Below are 19,502 nucleotides of genomic sequence, written 5' to 3' on the forward strand. Positions count from 1 at the left end.
ATGTCAGCTGTCAATGACACCAAATTCCAATTTACAGTGTTCCTTCTCACCGGGATACCTGGAAAGGAAGACGTCCATCTCTGGATCGCTATCCCCTTCTGCTTAATCTATGTTATTTCAGTAGTAGGAAATTCAGTCATTCTGTTCATTATAAAAACAGATCCGAGCCTCCATGAGCCCATGTACATTTTACTTTCCATGTTGGCCGTCACAGACCTTGGCTTATCAATAACCACAATGCCGACGATACTGGGCATATTCTTGTTCAACTCTAGGGAGATCAGCCTCGATGCCTGTTTTGCCCAGCTGTTCTTCATCCACTTGCTTCAAGATATGGAATCCTCCTTCCTCTTGTTGATGGCCTTTGACCGCTTCATTGCGATCTGTAACCCACTGAGATATGCTTCCATCTTAACTCCACCGAGGTTAGTCAAAATGGGACTGCTGTGTGTGCTAAGAGTTGTGGTCATAGTATTCCCACTCCCTTTTCTGCTGAAACGGTTCCAATACTGTCGAGCCAATGTCCTCTCCCATTCCTACTGCATACATCAGGAGGTCATGAAGCTGGCTTGTGCGGATATCACAGTCAACAATATCTATGGCTTGTCTACTGCACTCTTAACCGTGGGCTTGGACCCGTTGCTCATCTTCCTCTCTTATGTGATGATCCTCAAAACAGTGCTGAGCATCGCATCCCATGCGGAGTGTCTCAAGGCCCTGAACACCTGCGTTTCCCATCTCTGCGCCATCCTGCTCTTCTACACACCAAACATCGGCCTGGCTGTGACACACAGATTTGGGAATAGCTCTTCTCACTTGCTTCAGTTTGTCCTGGGGTACTTCTACCTGCTGGTCCCGCCCCTAATGAACCCCATTGTGTACAGTGTGAAAAGCAAACACCTTCGTGCGAGGATAATCAGGGTGTTCATCAACTGAAGGGCCAGTTCCTCACACTCCTCCCATTCTAGTGACCTGGGAGTCGAAAAACACAGGCCACAGCCATCTATTCCATCCTGGACCCTTCCATCCGAGAAGACATGAGCTACTGATCTCCACTCTGTAGAGAGAGGTTCAGATGGTGTCTAAGCCCCAGAGCAAGGGGAGAGCGGCTGGTGAGGGAGGAGAGCGCAGTGGGGGAAGTAGACCAAGGCAGGAAGCAGCATTTACAAAGTGACTGTGTTCATGGAGAGCCAGGGGAGTGGTGCCCCTAAAGAGCAGTATCGGTGGCTGCTCCGACCTCAGAATTCGTGTCGATACAGTCAGTAAAGAGAAGGGATGTGGATGTGGTTTCCCATTACACCTGTCCTCTCACTGTCCCGTCTCTGGCTAAACATCCAAGGGCCATGAGAAAAGCTGCACAGCTGTTCTGCAGTCACTGTCCTGGCCCTTCCTGAGCGCTCTGTGTGCTGCGTGAGCCATGGAGCTGCACCAGCTGTGGACAGGGGCTATTCCAGGGGCATAGACACCCACCCATCCCCTACGCCCTCAGCCAGATTCTTGTGACTGAATTGTGTCAGAGATGATTAACACAGGAGCCCCAGGAGAAGCCATTCAGGTATCCCCTCTCCCACTGATGGCTCTGCACACAGTACACCTGCTGAGCCCTCTTCCCACCGAGGCAGAGCAGAGCTACATGTGTGAGTGAGGGTCTGACACACAGGAGTCCTGGCAAGAGACTCAGGCCCAGATTCCCTCCATTTGTGCTGCCCCAGCTGCTTGGAAAGGGTGGAAACACACCTCAAGTCCCCCAGAGAGGCACAGCTGGCTCCTATCCCAGCCTAGCTCATGCAGTTTAGGGTGACCACCTTTTCAAAAGGTAAAAGCAGGACACATGAAGGAGTCCTGCCTCCCTGTGACCCTGCCCCTGCCCCTCTTCTTCCCCCTGAGGCTCCACCCAATCCTCCTCCTCTTCCTCTGAGGACTTTGCCCCATCTTTCCCCCCACAAGGCTTCATGCTCTGCTCCTCCTCTTCTCCTTGAGGGACCACCTCCTGGTATTCCTGAAAGCCAGAGCTAGGCTGTGTTAAGAGCCACCCAGGGATCCCGGCCCACCATTGGGAACCATGGACCCTCTATCCGCCCTGGGTGTGGTGGGGGGCAAGAAGAGGAGAAGGAGCAGGGGCCCGAAAACAGCCCCCATCCCATGACCCTGACTCCCCACAGGTACCAAAATGGAGTTTAGTGTCATGTGGTCTGATCACATGTCTTTGCATTCCCTGATGAGTCATAGCAGCCATTACCCATAGGCTGTCCCGAGCGTTCTCAGGAAGGCTCGCTTGGTAGGGGATAAGCTTCTCCTAGGGCCTATTATTTCCCCTAATGGCCCATTACTAAGAATAGACCCTTCATAACCAGCTCTCTAGACTGTAAGTATTTTGCCTAGTGGGTGTCATCCAGGTGTAACTAGACAGATTCATAGATTCATAGATTCTAGGACTGGAAGGGACCTCAAGAGGTCATTGAGTCCAGTCCCCTGCCCTCATGGCAGGACCAAATACTGTCTAGACCATCCCTGATAGACATTTATCTAACCTACTCTTAAATATCTCCAGAGATGGAGATTCCACAACCTCCCTAGGCAATTTATTCCAGTGTTTAACCACCCTGACAGTTAGGAACTTTTTCTTTTTCCTATACATAGTCAATATTCATAACCTCAGATGCAAAAATAAAAAAGGCATATGCGTGGGATAATCATATTCTGCCAGTCATAACTTTTCCATAGACCGCTCCCAGGACACATTTTGAACAAGATGCGTTATAACTATGTCATAATCGTATCACAATGATGAATATTGTCACAACTTCCTCCTCAGCGGCCCTGGAACCTGCATGGCACATATAGAAAGCTCAGGTTCTTCAAGAAGAGACAACTGCGTGGGAGCAGACTGGGGCGGGGGGCGGGGATACTGGGCTGGAGTCACGGGGGCCAGGGAGGCTCTGTGATTCTCTGGGAGGGGGGCTCTTGGAAGCCATTACCACCTGGTGGAGGTCAGCCCAGCCCAGCCGTCAGGCTGCTGTAAACTCCACTGATGCAGGGGGAGAACAGGCCAGCGAATCAAACCCCTGTAACTGGCTCCTGGCCATCCCTGCTCTCCGCAGCACAGCGAGGAGCTCTGCTGGTGCAGCAGAGAATCCAGCCAGGCCTGTCACCGCTTGGAAGGCTGGTCCTGTGGTCTGGGCACTGCTGTGGTAATCCATAGGCTGTCTCTGCACCTCTGCACAGGTGGATAATAGCCCCACCCTGCCTCACAGCGGTGGCGAGAGGATAAATACATTCAAGATGCTCAGATACCCTATGACCCTTAGCTCAGGGCTATGCCAGGGTTCCACAGAGCAACACCCCTGACACTAATCTATCAAAGGCCTCTTATCACAGCCTCCTGTGACAGCTGGCTTCTGGGAAGCTCCCTGAGTCCAGCCCCTTGGTGTCTGTGGCAGATGTGGGGGTGCTCAGGGGTGACAGTGAGGGGTAAGTAGTGGATTTTTGAGGGGAGTGTTGCAGCGTCACGGGGATCGGTGTTTGTGAGCCATTGAGGCTGAATTGATCTAACTGCCGAGCAATGGCCACAAGGGGTTCATCTTAGATGGTCTGGCTCGAAGGAAGGAGTCTGAGGGAAAAGGTTACTATGGTAACTGGGCCCAGGCTCACACAGGTTTCAGTAAAGGATGTGCAATGGGCTTGGTCACAGAGATCCCCTTGGGACTGTCACCTGATGTGCTGAAATTATCTCTGAGCTAGTTTTCCCTGCCAGCTTGGGACCTGCTCAGCAGGTTACCTGTCTCCAGGACCCAGACACCCAGTTCCCAATGGGATCCAAACCCCAAATAAATCTGTTTTACTCTGTATAATGCATATCTAGGGTAAATTCATAAATTATCCGCCCCCTATAACACTGATAGAGAGATATGCACAGCTGTTTGCTCCCCCAGGTATTAATCACTTACTCTGGGTTTATTAATAAACAAAACTGATTTTATTAAGTATAAAAAGTAAGATTTAAGTGGTTTCATGTAATAACAGACAGAACAAAGTAAGTCACAAACAAAATGAAACAAATTCGCAAGGCTAAGCCTAATACATTAAGAAACTGATTACAGGTAATATCTCACCCTCAAAGATGTTCCAATAAGCTTCTTTCACAGACTAGACTCTTTCCTAGTCTGGGCCCAATCCTTTCGCCTAGTACAGTCTTTGTTAGACCAGCAGACATCTCGGGTGATAAGCAGGGGTTTTCTCATGACTGGCAGGCCCCCCTGTCCTGCTCCACCCCCTTTTATAACCTTGGCACGAGGCGGGAATCCCCCGTCTCTCTGGGTACCCGCCCCTCATGCTAAATGCGAAAGTACCAGATCTAAGATGGATTTCACCACCATGCGATACGGCCACATGTCTCCGAGATCTCCAGTCTCCACCTCCCACAGGCCAGCCCACACGCACACGGGAAGGCCCGCAGGCAAACAAACCATCCACCATCAACCGTCACAACCAATGGGAGCCATCAAGCTCCCAATGTCCCATTGATGGCCCCACACACACACGGTGCTACCACAACAGTGACACAAGTCCACATCCCAGCTCCCCAACTCCAGTCACAGAAACAACACATGCAAACAAACATGATGAACACACCCAGCAGACCACAAGCTTTCCAATGACATCACACAAGAGACCTCTCGCATAAAGCACATTCCAGCCACATCACACTCACACTCACAAGCATACCTCCCCAAGCATGTGGAGTGCAACATCACAGGCTGCTTCAACAAGAAAGGGGCAAACCGATGGGAAGATGCTCTCAGGGACACAGGGAAACTAGGCTGTGTCCCAAGAGCTCCTTGGCTTCCCAAAAGAATGTAAGTTGGGCCAGTTCTGTTTCTCTATCTCCAGAGCAAAGCCTGTCTAACTTAGGTTGTTGTGATACATGAGATAAATGAGCATAGACGTGTGACAGCTGTCTTTTATTTTAAAACCTTTTTCTCTGATGCTTTCTGCTGTTTGCTAATAAACCTATTAGTTTTAAGGAAGCTGGGGGTGACTGTTTAGCTCTGGTAACAAACCCCGAATGGAAGAGACTGAGGTTTCCAGACGTGCCTTCTTGGTGATTAGCATTTAGCGCAGTTGGGATTGTGTTCCCAATTCGAAGAGTGGGAGAATTGTGAGACTCGCCCAAAGACAGGAAAGAACCTTGTTTAGAGGATAAAGAGACCATATATCCTGGTTTTACTGTGACAATAGAAACAATAGAGACTCCCGCATGCATCCATGGGATGGTGAGTGTGGGAGGCTGATAGGGACCTTATGCTGCCACCTACATGTGTGGTCCTGTAGCACAAAGGAGAGAGACTCATGCTTTGGGGGTAGGGTGACCATACTTTTTGGCCGAGGCAGTCCATTTTTTAAGCCCTGTCCCAGCCATCCCGACTATTTTTTTTTGTCAAAAGGAGGCATTTGTATAGTTTGCTCTTGCTGACTTGATCAGTTGGCAACAGCCAATGGGACAAATGCCCACTTCTGTCAAAAAAGTGGGGCAGTGGGGAGCGAAGGAATGTTTCCTTTTCACCCATTTTTTGAGGTGAAATTTAATAGAAAACAGATCATTGTTCTCTGAAAGCTCAGCTGCCGGGATGCTGCCCAGCTGCAGCTGCCTGGATCCCCAAGAGAAACTGGAGGCTTTTCATCTGCCTCGTCCTCGTAACGTGAATGAAGTTTGCCCTGACGGAGTCTATGGCTGCACTCTGGGTATGGAAATGTCAAAACCTCCCGACCAGTCTATGGCTGGGGTATTGTGCCCATCATAGAATCATAGAAGATTAGGGTTGGAAGAGACCTCAGGAGGTCATCTAGTCCAACCCATGCTCAAAGGAGGAGCAACACCAACTAAATAATCCCAGCCAGTGGTTTGTCAAGCCGGGCCTTAAAAACCTCTAAGGATGGAGATTCCGCCAGCTCCCTAGGTAACCCATTCCAGTGCTTCACCACCCTCCTGGTGAAATAGTGTTTCCTAATATCCAATCTAGACCTCCCCCACTGCAACTTCAGACCATTGCTTCTTGTTCTGTCATCTGCCACCACTGAGAACAGCCGAGCTCCATCCTCTTTGGAATCCCCCTTCAGGTAGTTGAAAGTTGCTATCAAATTCCCCCTCACTCTTCTCTTCTGCAGACTAAATAAGCCCAGTTCCCACAGCCTCTCCTCGTAAGTCATGTGCCCCAGCCCCCTCATCATTTTCATTGCCCTCCGCTGGACTGTCTCCAATTTATCCACAACCTTTCTGTGGTGGGTGTTGTCAGACATCACTGATGTGGTGCTCTGCTCTGTCAAATGTGGAGGCCCAGAGATTGTGGGTGGGTGGGCGTAGCTACCAGTGGATCACTGATATCTGTGTCTCACTTTGGGGATCCCTGGATCCTGGGTCCCCCATTTCAATTCTCATGGAGAAGGAAAGGGACCTCCCCTCCTGGAATGATCTGAAGGAAATTTCCATGTAGGGAGCCTTGTGGAATCTCCCTTCACTTCCCTGGCCTGCACGCTGAGTTTGTAATGTAGGACGGGGGCTGCTGGTGAGAAATCAGGTCCTATATTATTATTATTGTTTTATGTTATGTTATTTCAGCAAGATCACAGCTGTGACAGCATCATCGTTACCACTCGGCTGCACCCAAGGTAGCCATGTGACTAATCGGAATCATACGAACAGTGATGACAAGCCTGGATTCCATGAATAGAGCCTGCAGCAGGGCTGGCGCTGCATTCCGGTTGACTAGCATCGCCCCACGTCCCCTGTGATTTGGCCTCCTGCAGTTTGCCATTGGCCGTGACGGGGGGGTAAAGCTGGTGTTCAGTAAGTCAAGCAGCTGAGATGCCCTGATGGCCAAGTGGCCCCCAAGGGAATGTGCAGGCATACTTCATAAAGACAGTTGCCTCCAGATCTGAACAGATACTGCCTGCTGCCTGTGCAACCTCTCCGATGACTCCTTGTCCTTTAGGGTGAAGACCTCTGTTGTCAGCGGCTCCCCTTCTAGCAGGAACTGGGTACGTTGGCAGGTTTCACTATCTTTAAAATGTGCAGTGAAGGGGAAAGGCTGCGAGCTGTTTCCATTTGCAGATGTTCTGTGCAGTGGCAGAGGACTCAGCTGGGCTATCGGGGTGACTCAGTGACGGGGCTGGAGGGCAGGCAGCGATAGGTAGCGTGAGAACCCCTCCCCTACATCTGTCCATGCTGCGTGGTGGGTTGTTCAAGCTACACAGAAATCTGACATTCAAAGTAAGCTCGGAGTGTTAAAATCCTGATGCCCCGAATCAGGATTTTTCAAGGGGTCCCATTTCTGGAGGTGCCGTGTGCTCTGGGCTATAACAGGGTTCTCAAAATAACTAGATAAATTCATGGAGTATAGGTCCATCAATGGCTATTAGCCAGGATGGGCAGGGATGATGTCTCTAGCTTCTGTTTGCCAGAAGCTGGGAATGGGTGACAGGGGATGGATCACTTGATGATTCCCTGTTCTGTTCATTCCCTCTGGGGCACCTGGCGCTGGCCACTGTAAGAAGACAGGATACTGGGATAGATGGACCTTTGGTCTGACCCAGTATTGTCATTCTTGTCTTTATGTTCTTATGGTCCCAATCCTGCCAGGGGCTGAGCGAGATGAGACCCCACGGAATATCAGTGACTAGTTCACAAATCGCCTCAGGTATATTTGCTGCTGGAAATTTAGTCAGCAAATATATTTTCAAAGGTTTTATTCTCTGGCTCGAGTGTGAACACAGAATTCAGAGCTGTGTTGCTCTATAGAAAGAGGTCTGATAGAGCGTATTTCTTTTTCCTGACTGGCTGAGGGCTCCAACATTTCTGTCCTGTAGATACCCCTCAGAACTACAGGGCTACCGGCATCTCTGCCCCCCCTCTGGTCTCTGAGTGCCAGATGTCAGGCCTCAGACACTGCCCTCTCATGGGGTGGAATCCTGCGGTCCTCCCACCCTCAGACTGGGCCCTGGGCTGCAGCACACTGCGGGTTGACTGGGCTTGCCCGAGCTTGCCCAGCAGGTCCAAGTGCGTTCGGCACCTGTGGTTCTTCCTTTTGGGAGTCTGTGAGTAGTGGTGAGACGAGTGACCAGCCAGCCTTCTTGAACCAAAATACTGTTTAATCTGAACAGAAGGAAGAAAGTGTAACATGGGAGAATAAGAGGGTTTTCAAACAACAGTTTGTACACGTCTCTGAGTCCAAGCCCTCCCACTCTGACGGGGACCCAGGCAGGCCAAGGGCTTTCAGACTTCCCCAGCGGTGTCTGTGCTTGTCAGTCTGAAGAGCTTCTCAGCAAAAGCTGCCCCACCTCTGGACAGACTCCTAGCACTGGCAAAACAAGCTGTGTAATGTGGCTGGAGGCCAGGAATAGGATCTTTCCAGCTTGTAGCTCCAGTGTTGTCTCTCAACCTCCCTGAGGTGGTTACTGAGCGATGGCTTTTCTTGAGCTGTTGCTTCCCTTCCTGCTTGTTTTCCAGCAGCCTGCTATTAAACTAAGATGAGCCATACTGGTTTCTCCCAATATAGGTATAGCATAAACACCAATACTTAACCCAATATAGTTATACAGCAAACATCCCAAGCACTGTGTTTAACTCACACATTCATTATTGCAGCTCAGCTCCATGTCTGCCCCAGTGCCATTCCCATGATCCACATTTTATGAATACAGAACATAGGCAGTCCGAGAGAGAGAGAGAGAGAGAGAGAGAGAGAGAGAGAGAGAGAGAGAGAGAGAGAGAGCAGTAGACTACTTTCTTGTGTGAAATGAGGTTCCATTTCCATGAATACTCATGCATTTGACTTTGAAATCCACTTCCTGCAAGCCCTCATCATGGCTGAATAACAGCTGCTGGGGTCACTATGTACTGGAGAGTGAGAGGTCAGGGAATGAATATTTCATATATCGATCCCAATGGCGGTTACCACTCCAGATACAGGCTACAGACTGACAGAACAGAATCTGAGGAGAACCAGTCTGCTAATAACCAAGGGACAAAGGAGCTACTAGACTTTTGTTTGCTGACAAGCGACTGAATGAGGGCTGAGACGCTGCGATCTTTTCATGTTCGGAAAATATCCAGATGACATAAGCTAGGTTTTAAGTCCCACTCTAAGCTGAGAACTCATCTCTGAAAGAAGATCAGAGGGGAAAGAATAGGTTGACATGTGTGTACTAAAGTACGGATATGCAAATTGAATGCCAAAACTTTTCATCATAATACAAATCAAAGTTTTATGACATGCATGTCTAGCCAAAGCTAGCAGTAGAGTTGTTGGAATCACTATAGGAAGGAGCACTGGTAACAGTTCATGGCCTTTGTTTTAGAAAATATTTTAGAATTACTCCAAATACTGGTTGCGATGGGTTTGTGCTATTCATTTTTTTGTTCAGTGAGCAATTGTATGATGCTGTCTCCTGGTAACTGACAAGAAGCTGTTTCTAACATTTACATTCAGTGTCCTGTATTCATTCACTCTGCAAGACTTGTGCAAAGCTTTCCAAACAGTCCTGAGAGAACAGAACTGCTGGTCTGTGTTTCTGCAGAGTAGAGCTGAGGTGCAGCAAAAGGGAGTGTAATAGAGATTCTATAATTTATTCCCATCAACTGTTACACACTCATGGCTGAAGTAACTTGCACACTCAGCTGGATATCAGTGCACACCGAGTGTTTACACTATTCACCCGTTTGTGAAGCGAACCCTTCCCCCCAGCTGAAATAACTGTCAGTGTTAGCTTGTAACTTGCCTGATATCTACAGGCCTGCAGTTCCTGTGAGGATGAAAAGAAGCTTGTTGGATGATTGAATTCTCTGGAATCAGTCAACGCTGACCAGGCAAAGCACTTCAGCTTCTCTTGGAGGGATTCTTGAGAGTCAGGGTATATCACCGGCAGGGCCGGCTCTAGGGTTTTTGCTGCCCCAAGCAAAAAAAAATTTGGCTGCCCCCCCCTCCCCACACCCTCCTGCCGCCCCAGCCCTGGGTGACTGGTAACTCGCTCCCAGGGCGGGTCATTCAGCAGGAATTTTGGATGTGCACGGAACACAGACAGGATTGGTTCCCATATGGTTACAGAACTGCAGTAAAGTGGAACAATTTTCAGCTTGTGTGATTGAAGGCTATCTGGATGCATATTATAAGACCGTCCTACATAAATGAGGAAAAGTTGAGGTGCCTTTATTATTCTTTTGTTCCATTCTTTGTTTCTATGGGGAATTTGCCAATGCAATATCACTGTCTTCCTTTTAAACAAATAAAACTAAAACTTAATAATAATAATAATAATAATAAAAAAGCAATGGCTGTTGAAAATAGCAATTCCAGTCCTAATAACCACTGGGAAGCATTTCTTGCTCAATTTATTCTACTTTTCCCTACAGCAAGTTACAGTGGATCAGTATATTTGATTTGGGAGAAATGAAGTAACAGCTGCCCAAATTGAGCTTGAGCACTCCTGAATTTTGAGGGTGTTCAAATCTGGAAGGCAGGTGCTGGATTCCCTTTCTGAATATTAGCTAAATCTGGAAAAGAAAAGTCCATTTCTGCTTCCAGGGCTCAGAAGTGTAAATCCTCCTACGTGCCTGGTACTGTATCTAAAGCTGCCCAGTCTAGTAGAGCCTCCCCTCCCTTACTTTTCATTTTAAATTCTAGTGGGATCCACGTACCTGCCTTGCTAGGCTTCAGATAGAGAGATGCACTGTCCATTTACTCCACCCAATTCCTTCTTTGGGGGAGAGCCCAGGGCTGGGGCGGCAGGAGGTGCGGGTGGGGGCCAGAGCTGTGGCAGCAGGGGGTGCGGGTGCAGGAGGGGGAAAAGAGCCCAGGGCTGGGGTGGCAGGAGATGCGGGTGGGGGGAAGAGCCCAGGGCTGGGGTGGCAGGAGGTGTGTATGGGGGAAAAGAGCCCAGGGCTGGGGTGGCAGGAGATGCGGGTGGGGGGTGTGGGGAAGAGCCCAGGGCTGGGGCGGCAGGGGGTGCGGGAGGGGGCCAGGGCTGGGGTGGCAGGAGATGCAGGTGGGGGGAGAACCCAGGGCTGGGGCAACACAGGGGTATGGGGGGAGCCCAGGGCTGAGGTGGGGGGCGGCAAAAAACCTAGAGCTGGCTCTGTTCCTACCATTTACTGCAAGCTGTGGCATGGGGTTTCAGTTCTACACTCCTTTCCTGTTAATTGCGGCCGAGGGAATGCTGGGAAATGTAGTTCTTTCCCGGCTCCAGGGCTGGCTCTATAGGCAGGGAGCTAACCAAGGAACTACAGCTCCCAGGGCTCCCTGTTGGTTCTCAGCTCTCATGCTGGATTCTTGTGCCCCTGCAAATTTGCCGCCCAAAGCACCTGCTTGCTTTGCTGGTGCCTAGAGCCGGCCCTGATCACCGGGAGCATTTGGTAAGAGGAAGTTAATGGAGCCCGGTTCTGATTGAATTTACACATGTAAATCTGGAGTGATGCAGTTGAAGTCACTGTTACTGAATTCAGAACCTGGCCCTGAGAATTGATCCCATGTGCTACAAAGAGGCAGAGGCAGAATTTTGACTGAGGAGTGGAGAAAGTAAAAAAAAATGTATCTAAAGAGGCAATGAAACACATTTATAAATCGCTTCAATGGAGGACAGATAATACAATGACCACTTTCACCATGCACTTGTCATGTTTTTATGCACATCACGATACAATGGGCCACACTCAGAAGTGAAGGGCCAGAAAGGGTTTCTGTGTGAAAGTTACAACTGTAAAATCACAGTTATCAAATAGGCTGTGGAATTCCCAGCCACAAGATATCACTGGGGATCAGAGCATAGCAGGATTCAAAGAGGGATTGGGTGCTTATAGCAGTAATTAGAAAATCCAATTTCATTAGTGAGAATTTTTTTTTTAAAGTCTTGGAAGGGCTCTAAACCCTCCTGATTTACACCACGAAATATGTCTAACTACTGGGTGTCAGGGGGAAATTTTCCCTGGGAGCAGGTTATTCATAGCTGCCCATTGCAGGGTTTCCTCCACCTACCTCTGAAGCTTCTGGAACTGGCCACTGAATACTGAGCTAGATGGACTGCAGGTCTGATCCCGTCTGGCAGTGCCTATCTTCCTATCAATGGTGTAAATCAAAGACTAGGTTTTTGATGATCTTCCTTGAGATCCTGGGAGTCTCTAGATTTGCACTGAGAGCAGAAAGATGTCTCATTAAATATCATCGAGTCTCCTGTTCTTTCTCCTTTCAGGAAGGAAAGTTGAAAACTCCTTGGACCTGCCCAGTCCATTATGTCAGCTGTCAATGACACCAAATTCCAATTTACAGTGTTCCTTCTCACCGGGATACCTGGAAAGGAAGACGTCCATCTCTGGATCTCTATTCCCTTCTGCTTAATGTATGTTATATCCATAGTAGGAAATTCAGTCATTCTGTTCATTATAAAAACAGATCCAAGCCTCCATGAGCCCATGTACATTTTCCTTTTCATGTTGGCCATCACAGACCTTGGCTTATCGATAGTCACCATACCGACGATACTGGGCATATTCTTGTTCAACTCTAGGGAGATCAGCCTCGATGCCTGTTTTGCCCAGCTGTTCTTCATCCACTTGCTTCAAGGTATGGAATCCTCCTTCCTCTTGTTGATGGCCTTTGACCGCTTCATTGCAATTTGTAAGCCACTGAGATATGCTTCCATCTTAACTCCACCGAGGTTAGTCAAAATGGGACTGCTGTGTGTGCTAAGAGGGGTGGCCGTAGTATTCCCACTCCCTTTTCTGCTGAAACGGTTCCAATACTGTCGAGCCAATGTCCTCTCCCATTCCTACTGCGTGCACCAGGAGGTCATGAAGCTGGCTTGTGCGGATATCACAGTCAACAATATCTATGGCTTGTCTACTGCACTCTTAACCATGGGGTTGGACTCGCTGCTCATCTTCCTCTCTTATGTGATTATCCTCAAAACAGTGCTGAATGTTGCATCCCATGAGGAGTGTCTCAGGGCCCTGAACACCTGTGTTTCCCACCTCTGTGCTGTCCTGCTCTTCTACATACCAGAGATTGGCTTGTCTGTGATACACAGATTTGGGAATAGCTCTTCTCACGTGCTTCAGTTTGTCCTGGGCTACTTCTATCTGCTGGTCCCACCCCTAATGAACCCCATCGTGTACAGCGTGAAAAGCAAACACCTTCGTGCGAGGATAATCAGGGTATTCATCAACTGAAGGGTCAGTTCCTCACACTGCTCCCATACTAGTGACCTGACAGTCGAAAAACACGGGCCACAGCCATCTATTCCATCCTGGACCCTTCCATCCGAGAAGACATGAGCTACTGATCTCCACTCAGACCCAGAGCAAGGGGAGAGGGGCTGGTGAGGGAGGAGAGTGCAGTCGAGGAAGGAGACCAAGGCAGGAAGCAGCATTTACAAAGTGTCTGTGTTCATGGAGAGCTATAATGTCAGTAAAGAGAAGGGATGTGGATGTGGTTTTCCATTATACCTGGCCTGTCACTGTCCCGTCTCTGACTAAATATCCAAGGACCATGACAAAAGCTGCACAGCTGTTCTGCAGTCGCAGTCCTGGTCCTTCCTGAGCTCTCTGGCTGCTGTGTGATCCATGGGGCTGCACCAGCTGTGGACAGAGGCTATTACTTGGGCATAGACACCCACCCTTCCCCTACGCCCTCAGCCAGATTCCTGTGACTGTGTCGTGTCAGAGACCTGATTAACACAGGAGCTCCAGGAGAAGCAATTTAGGCATCCCCTACCCGACTGATAGCTCTGCACACAGCACACCCGCTGAGCCCTCTTCCCACCAAGGCAGAGCAGAGCTACATGTGTGAGTGAGGAGTCCTGGCAAGAGACTCAGGCCCAGATTCCCTCCATTTGTGCTGCCCCAGCTGCTTGGAAATGGTGGAAACACACCTCAAGTCCCCCAGAGAGGCACAGCTGGCTCCTATCCCAGCCTAGCTCATGCAGTTTAGGGTGACCACCTTTTCAAAAGGTAAAAACAGGACACATGAAGGAGTCCTTCCTCTCTGTGACCCTGCCCCTGCCCCTCTTCTTCCCCCTGAGGCTGAACCCACTCCTTCTCCTCTTCCTCTAAGGCCTTTGCCGCATCTTTCCCCCCACAAGGCTTCATGCTCTGCTCCTCCTCTTCTCCTTGAGGTCCTGCCTCCTGGTCTTCCTGAAAGCCGGAGCTAGGCTGTGTTAAGAGCCACCCAGGGATCCCGGCCCACCATGGGGAACCACGGACCCTCTATCTGCCGTGGGTGTGGGGGGGCAAGAGGAGGAGCAGGGGCCCAAAAACAGCCCCCATCCCATGACCCTGACTCCCCACAGGTACCAAAATGGAGTTTAGTGTCATGTGGTCTGATCACATGTCTTTGCATTCCCTGATGAGTCATAGCAGCCATTACCCATTGGCTGTCTGGAGCTTTCTCAGGAAGGCTCACCAGGTGGGGGATAAGCTTCTCCTAGGGTCTATTATTTCCCCTAATGTGCCAATAACCAGAATAGGCCCTTCATAGCCAGCTGTCTAGACTGTAAATATTTTGCCTAGTGGGTGTCACCGTGGTGTAACTATACAGATAAATAGTCAATATTCATAACTTCAGATGCAAAAATAAAAATATGCATAAACGTGGGATAATCATAGTCTGCCAATCATAACTTTTCCATAGACACCTCGCAGGACACATTTTGTACAAGATGTGTTATAACTATGTCATAATCATATCACAATGATGAATATGGGGGCAGTGTCAGAAAAGCCTCCTCAGCTGCCTTGAAACCTGCATGGCACATATAAAAAGCTCAGGTTCTTCAAGAAGAGACAACTGCGTGGTAGCAGACGTGGTGGTGGTGGGGAGGAGACTGGGTTGCAGTCACGGGGGCCAGGGAGGCTCTGGGCTTCTCCAGGAGGGGGGGGGGGGGGCTCTTGGAAGCCATTACCATCCAGCGGAGGTCAGCCCAGCCCTCAGGCTGCTCTAAACTCCACTGAGGCAGGGGAAGAATGGGCCAGCAAATCAAACCACTGTAACTGGCTCCTTTCAATCCCCACTCTCTGCAGCACACAGGGGAGCTTTGCTGGTGCAGCAGAGAATCCAGCCGGGCCTGTCACTGCTCAGAGGTCTGGAAGGCTGGGCCTGTGGTCTGGGCAGTGCTGTGTGACTCAGGAGAGCTGGGTTTGATTACCTGCCCTCTGTGACTGTGGGTAAGCTAAAGGCTGTCTCTGCACCTCTGCACAGGTGGATAATAGCCCTGCCCTGCCTCACAGCGGTGGTGAGAGGATAAATACATTCAAGATGCTCAGCTACTCTGCGACGCTAAGCTCAGGGCTATGCCAGTGTTCCACAGAGCAACACCTCTGACATTAGTCTATCAAAGGCCTCTTATCACAGCCTCCTGTGACAGCTGGCTTCTGGGAAGCTCCCTGAGTCCAGCCCCTTGGTGTCTGTGGCAGATGTGGGGGTTCTCAGGGGTGACAGTGAGGGGTAAGTAGTGGATTTTTGAGGCGAGTGTTGCAGCGTCACGGGGATCGGTGTTTGTGAGCCATTGAGGCTGAATTGATCTAACTGCCGAGCAATGGCCACAAGGGGTTCATCTTAGATGGTCTGGCTCCAAGGAAGGAGTCTGAGGGAAAAGGTTACTATGGTAACTGGGCCCAGGCTCACACAGGTTTCAGTAAAGGCTCTGTGATGGGTTTGGTCACAGAGATCCCCTTGGGACTGTCACCTGATGTGCTGAAATTACCTCTGAGCCAGTTTTCTCTGCCACCTTGGGACCTCCAGAACCCTGTCTTGTTGAGCCAGACATGCTAACCTGCTGCAACGCAGACCTGCGGTCTGGGACAAGCTCCCAAAACTGCAGGTTTTAGCTGAAAACTGCTCAGCAGGTTACCTGTCTCCAGCACCCAGACACCCAGTTCCCAGTGGGATCCAAACCCCAAATAAATCTGTTTTACTCTGTATAATGCTTATACAGGATAAATTCATAAATTGTCCGACCCCTATAACACTGATAGAGAGATATGCACAGCTGTTTGCTCCCCCAGGTATTAATCACTTACTCTGGGTTTATTAATAAACCAAACTGATTTTATTAAGTATAAAAAGTAGGATGTAAGTGGTTTCAAGTAATAACAGACAGAACAAAGTAAGTCACAAACAAAATGAAACAAAACACGCAAGGCTAAGCGTAATACATTAAGAAACTGATTACAGTTAATATCTCACCCTCAAAGATGTTCTAATAAGCTTACTTCACAGACTGGACTCTTTCCTAATCTGGGCCAAATCCTTTCCCCTGGTACTGTCTTTGTTAGATCCAGCAGACATCTCAGGTGATAAGTAGGGGTTTTCTCATGACTGGCAGCGCCCCCCCCTCCTGCTCCACCCTCTTTTATAACTTTGGCACAAGGCGGGAATCCCCCGTCTCTCTTGCTACCCGCCCGTCATGCTAAATGGAAAAGTACCAGATCTAAGATGGATGTCACCACCATGCGACATGGCCACATGTCTCCAAGACCTCCAATCTCTACCCCACCCCCCGGGCTGGCCCCCACGCACACAGGAAGGCCTGCAGGCAAACAAACCAATGCCCCATTGACGGCCCCCACCCGGCGCGACCACAACAGTGACACAAGTCCACATCCCATCTCCCCAACTCCAGACACAGAAACAACACATGCAAACAAATAGGATGAACACACTTAGCAGACCACAAACTTTCCAATGACATCACACAAGAGACCTCTTGCATAAAGCACATTCCAGCCACATCACACTCACAAGCATACCTCCCCAAGCCCATGGAGTGTAATGTCACAGGCTGCTTTCACAAGAAAGGGGCAAACGGATGGGAAGATGCTTTCAGAGACACATGGAAACTAGGCTGTGTCCCAAGAACTCCATGGCTTCCCAAAAGAATGTACGTTGGGCCAGTTCTGTTTCTCTATCTCCAGAGCAAAGCCTTTCTAACTTAGGTTGTTGTGATACATGAGATAAATGAGTGTAGATGTGTGACAGCTGTCTTTTATTTTAAAACCTTTTTCTCTGATGCTTTCCGCTGTTTGCTAATAAACCTATTAGTTTTAAGGAAGCTGGGGTGACTGTTTAGCTCTGGTCACAAACCCCAAATGGAAGAGACTGAGGTTTCCAGTCAGACCTTCTTGGCATTTAGCGTAGTTGGGATTGTGTTCCCAACTCGAAGAATGGGAGAATTGTAAGACTTGCCCGAAGACAGAAAAGAACCTTGTTTAAAGGGTAAAGAGACCATATATCCTGGTTTTACTGTGACAATCCCAATTTTTCTTGGCCAGTCTCTATCCTTGTTGACTGCTTGTCAGTGTAGTAAGATGAGGCCCTGAAACATAAACTCTTGCATCAGAGGCCTGTTATGAGGCCTAAGGCCTGAACTAAAGTAATGGTCAAGAATTTGCTAATATAAAGCAAAGTTAAATTGTGAGCAAAAGGCAGGCCCTGCTCACAAAAGCTGGCAAGAAGAGGGCTGATGTTGCAAATATACACATAGCTAAAAGGTACTGAGTACTAGTAATATAAACATGTGCCGGGATGGTACCCGAACATTCTGGTACTAGTACATTCCACATAGATAACAAAGAACATGCCGACCCATCCTAAAGACAGGGGCAAAAGGATAATATGATGGATAGAGTTGTTTTGATTGAACCAACATGTACAAGGTAATAGGCGGCACCTTAGTACGTAGAGGGGTTGTACCTCAATACGTTAGGAGTGATGTGTAACTTGTTTGTACCTGTGTATAAAAATGTACCTCTGAGGGGTTGTCTTTCTCTGGCCTAGGGGACAGTGGAGAATCCCGCCACTGACTGAGCCGGTCCATTGTCAGGGGGCAAATATTTGTAGTATGTCCAGTAGTATGTCAATGGTATGTATGTCCAGTAGTATGTCTGGTAGTGTCTATGGGAAATGGTTCTGATACTGTCGAGCCAATGTCAATGGTGCCTGTCTCATCTTTAGAGTTGTCAATCTGCCCCACTACAGGGAGATTCCCACATCTGAGCCATTCCTTTTCGGTGACAAATCCAAGGAACTGTCCCACATTGAGGTGTCAGTGCAAGAGGTTGTAATGCTGCACCCTATATTCATTGTAGTATTGTGATTATGAGATGTTTATGACATAATTATACCTCTGGTACAAGGTATGTCTTGTGAGGTGTCATTGGAAAAGTTACGGTTTACTGAATACGATTATCCTATTTCTGTGCATGTATCATTTTTGTACCTGAAGTTATGAATATTTACTATGTATCTGTATTTCAAATGTGCTTACTCTGGGTAACACCAACAACTAGCCTCTCAGGTAGAACAACAAAGAAGCTAGACAGGGCTGATGGCTCATAAACCAAGTTAATTGACGATGGAAGAGGTTAGCCTTCCTGTGAATGTTTCGGCCAGCCTATGAGCAACGGCTGTCATGGCTCAACAGGGCATGCAAGGGCATGGGACTAGATTTCATGGCACTGAACTCCATACTGGTACCTGTATTTTTCCACAAACTGGGCTGGGAACTTGGCTTAAAATAAAGTGTTCCCACCATATGGAAAAACTATATAATGTGGGGACTGATACCCTCTTTTGGCCTCACTCCCCGCACAAGAGAGCTCCTAGAAAAACCGAGGAAGAAAGACTGAGTTAGGGGAAGTGCTGGTCCCAGGCTAAAGGGATTTCTAACCTGTGTATGGAAACCTGGTGCACTACACGTATCATCAGAAAGGATGAGAAATTGCTATTTCAAAACCTATCTATCTACTATGGGTATGTCTACACTACGAGAGTAGTTCGATTTTACTTAAATCGAATATGTGGAATCGATATTAGAAAGTCGAACGTGTGTATCCACACTAAGGACAGTAATTCGACTTTGTGAGTCCACACTAACAGGGCAAACGTCGACATTGGAAGCGGTGCACTGTGGGCAGCTATCCCACAGTTCCCGCAGTCCCCGCTGCCCATTGGAATTCTGGGTTGAGCCCCCAATGCCTTCTGGGGAAAAAAATGTGTCAAGGGTGCTTTTGGGTAACTGTCGTCATCCAACCGTCACTCCCGCCCTCCCTCCCTGAAAGCGCCGGCGGGAAATCAGTTCGCGCACTTTTCTGGTCAGTGACAGCACGGACGCCACAGCACTGCGAGCATGGAGCCCGCTGCGACCATCGCTGCAGTTATGGCCATTGTCAACACCTCGCACCTTATCATCCACCTTTCCCAGAGGCAGATGCTGAGAAATCGGGCGAGGAGGCTACGGCAGCGCGGTGAGGACCTGAAGTCTGAGAGTGGCACAGACCTGTCACAAAGCACGGGACCCCGCGCCGAGGACATCATGGTGGCAATGGGTCATGTTGATGTTGTGGAACGGCAATTCTGGGCCCGGGAAACAAGCACGGACTGGTGGGACCGCATAGTGCTGCAGGTCTGGGATGAATCACAGTGGCTGCGAAACTTTCGCATGCGGAAGGGGACTTTCCTGGA

At 49.0% G+C, this 19,502-nt stretch overlaps 2 protein-coding genes across 2 annotated transcripts; both read left to right on the forward strand.

The window, feature by feature from the left end:
- LOC135873455 (olfactory receptor 51G2-like) lies at nt 1-936 on the forward strand. Its single transcript, XM_065397958.1, has one exon. The coding sequence runs from the start codon at nt 1-3 to the stop codon at nt 934-936; it is 936 nt and encodes a 311-aa protein (XP_065254030.1).
- Nucleotides 937-12,277: 11,341 nt separating this feature from the next.
- LOC135873463 (olfactory receptor 51G2-like) lies at nt 12,278-16,812 on the forward strand. Its single transcript, XM_065397971.1, has 2 exons — nt 12,278-13,204; nt 16,735-16,812. The coding sequence occupies exons 1-2, from the start codon at nt 12,278-12,280 to the stop codon at nt 16,810-16,812; spliced, it is 1,005 nt and encodes a 334-aa protein (XP_065254043.1).
- The last annotated feature ends 2,690 nt before the right edge of the window (nt 16,813-19,502 follow it).

Source organism: Emys orbicularis, chromosome 1, assembly GCF_028017835.1.
Source record: "Emys orbicularis isolate rEmyOrb1 chromosome 1, rEmyOrb1.hap1, whole genome shotgun sequence".
Lineage (NCBI taxonomy): Eukaryota > Metazoa > Chordata > Testudines > Emydidae > Emys > Emys orbicularis.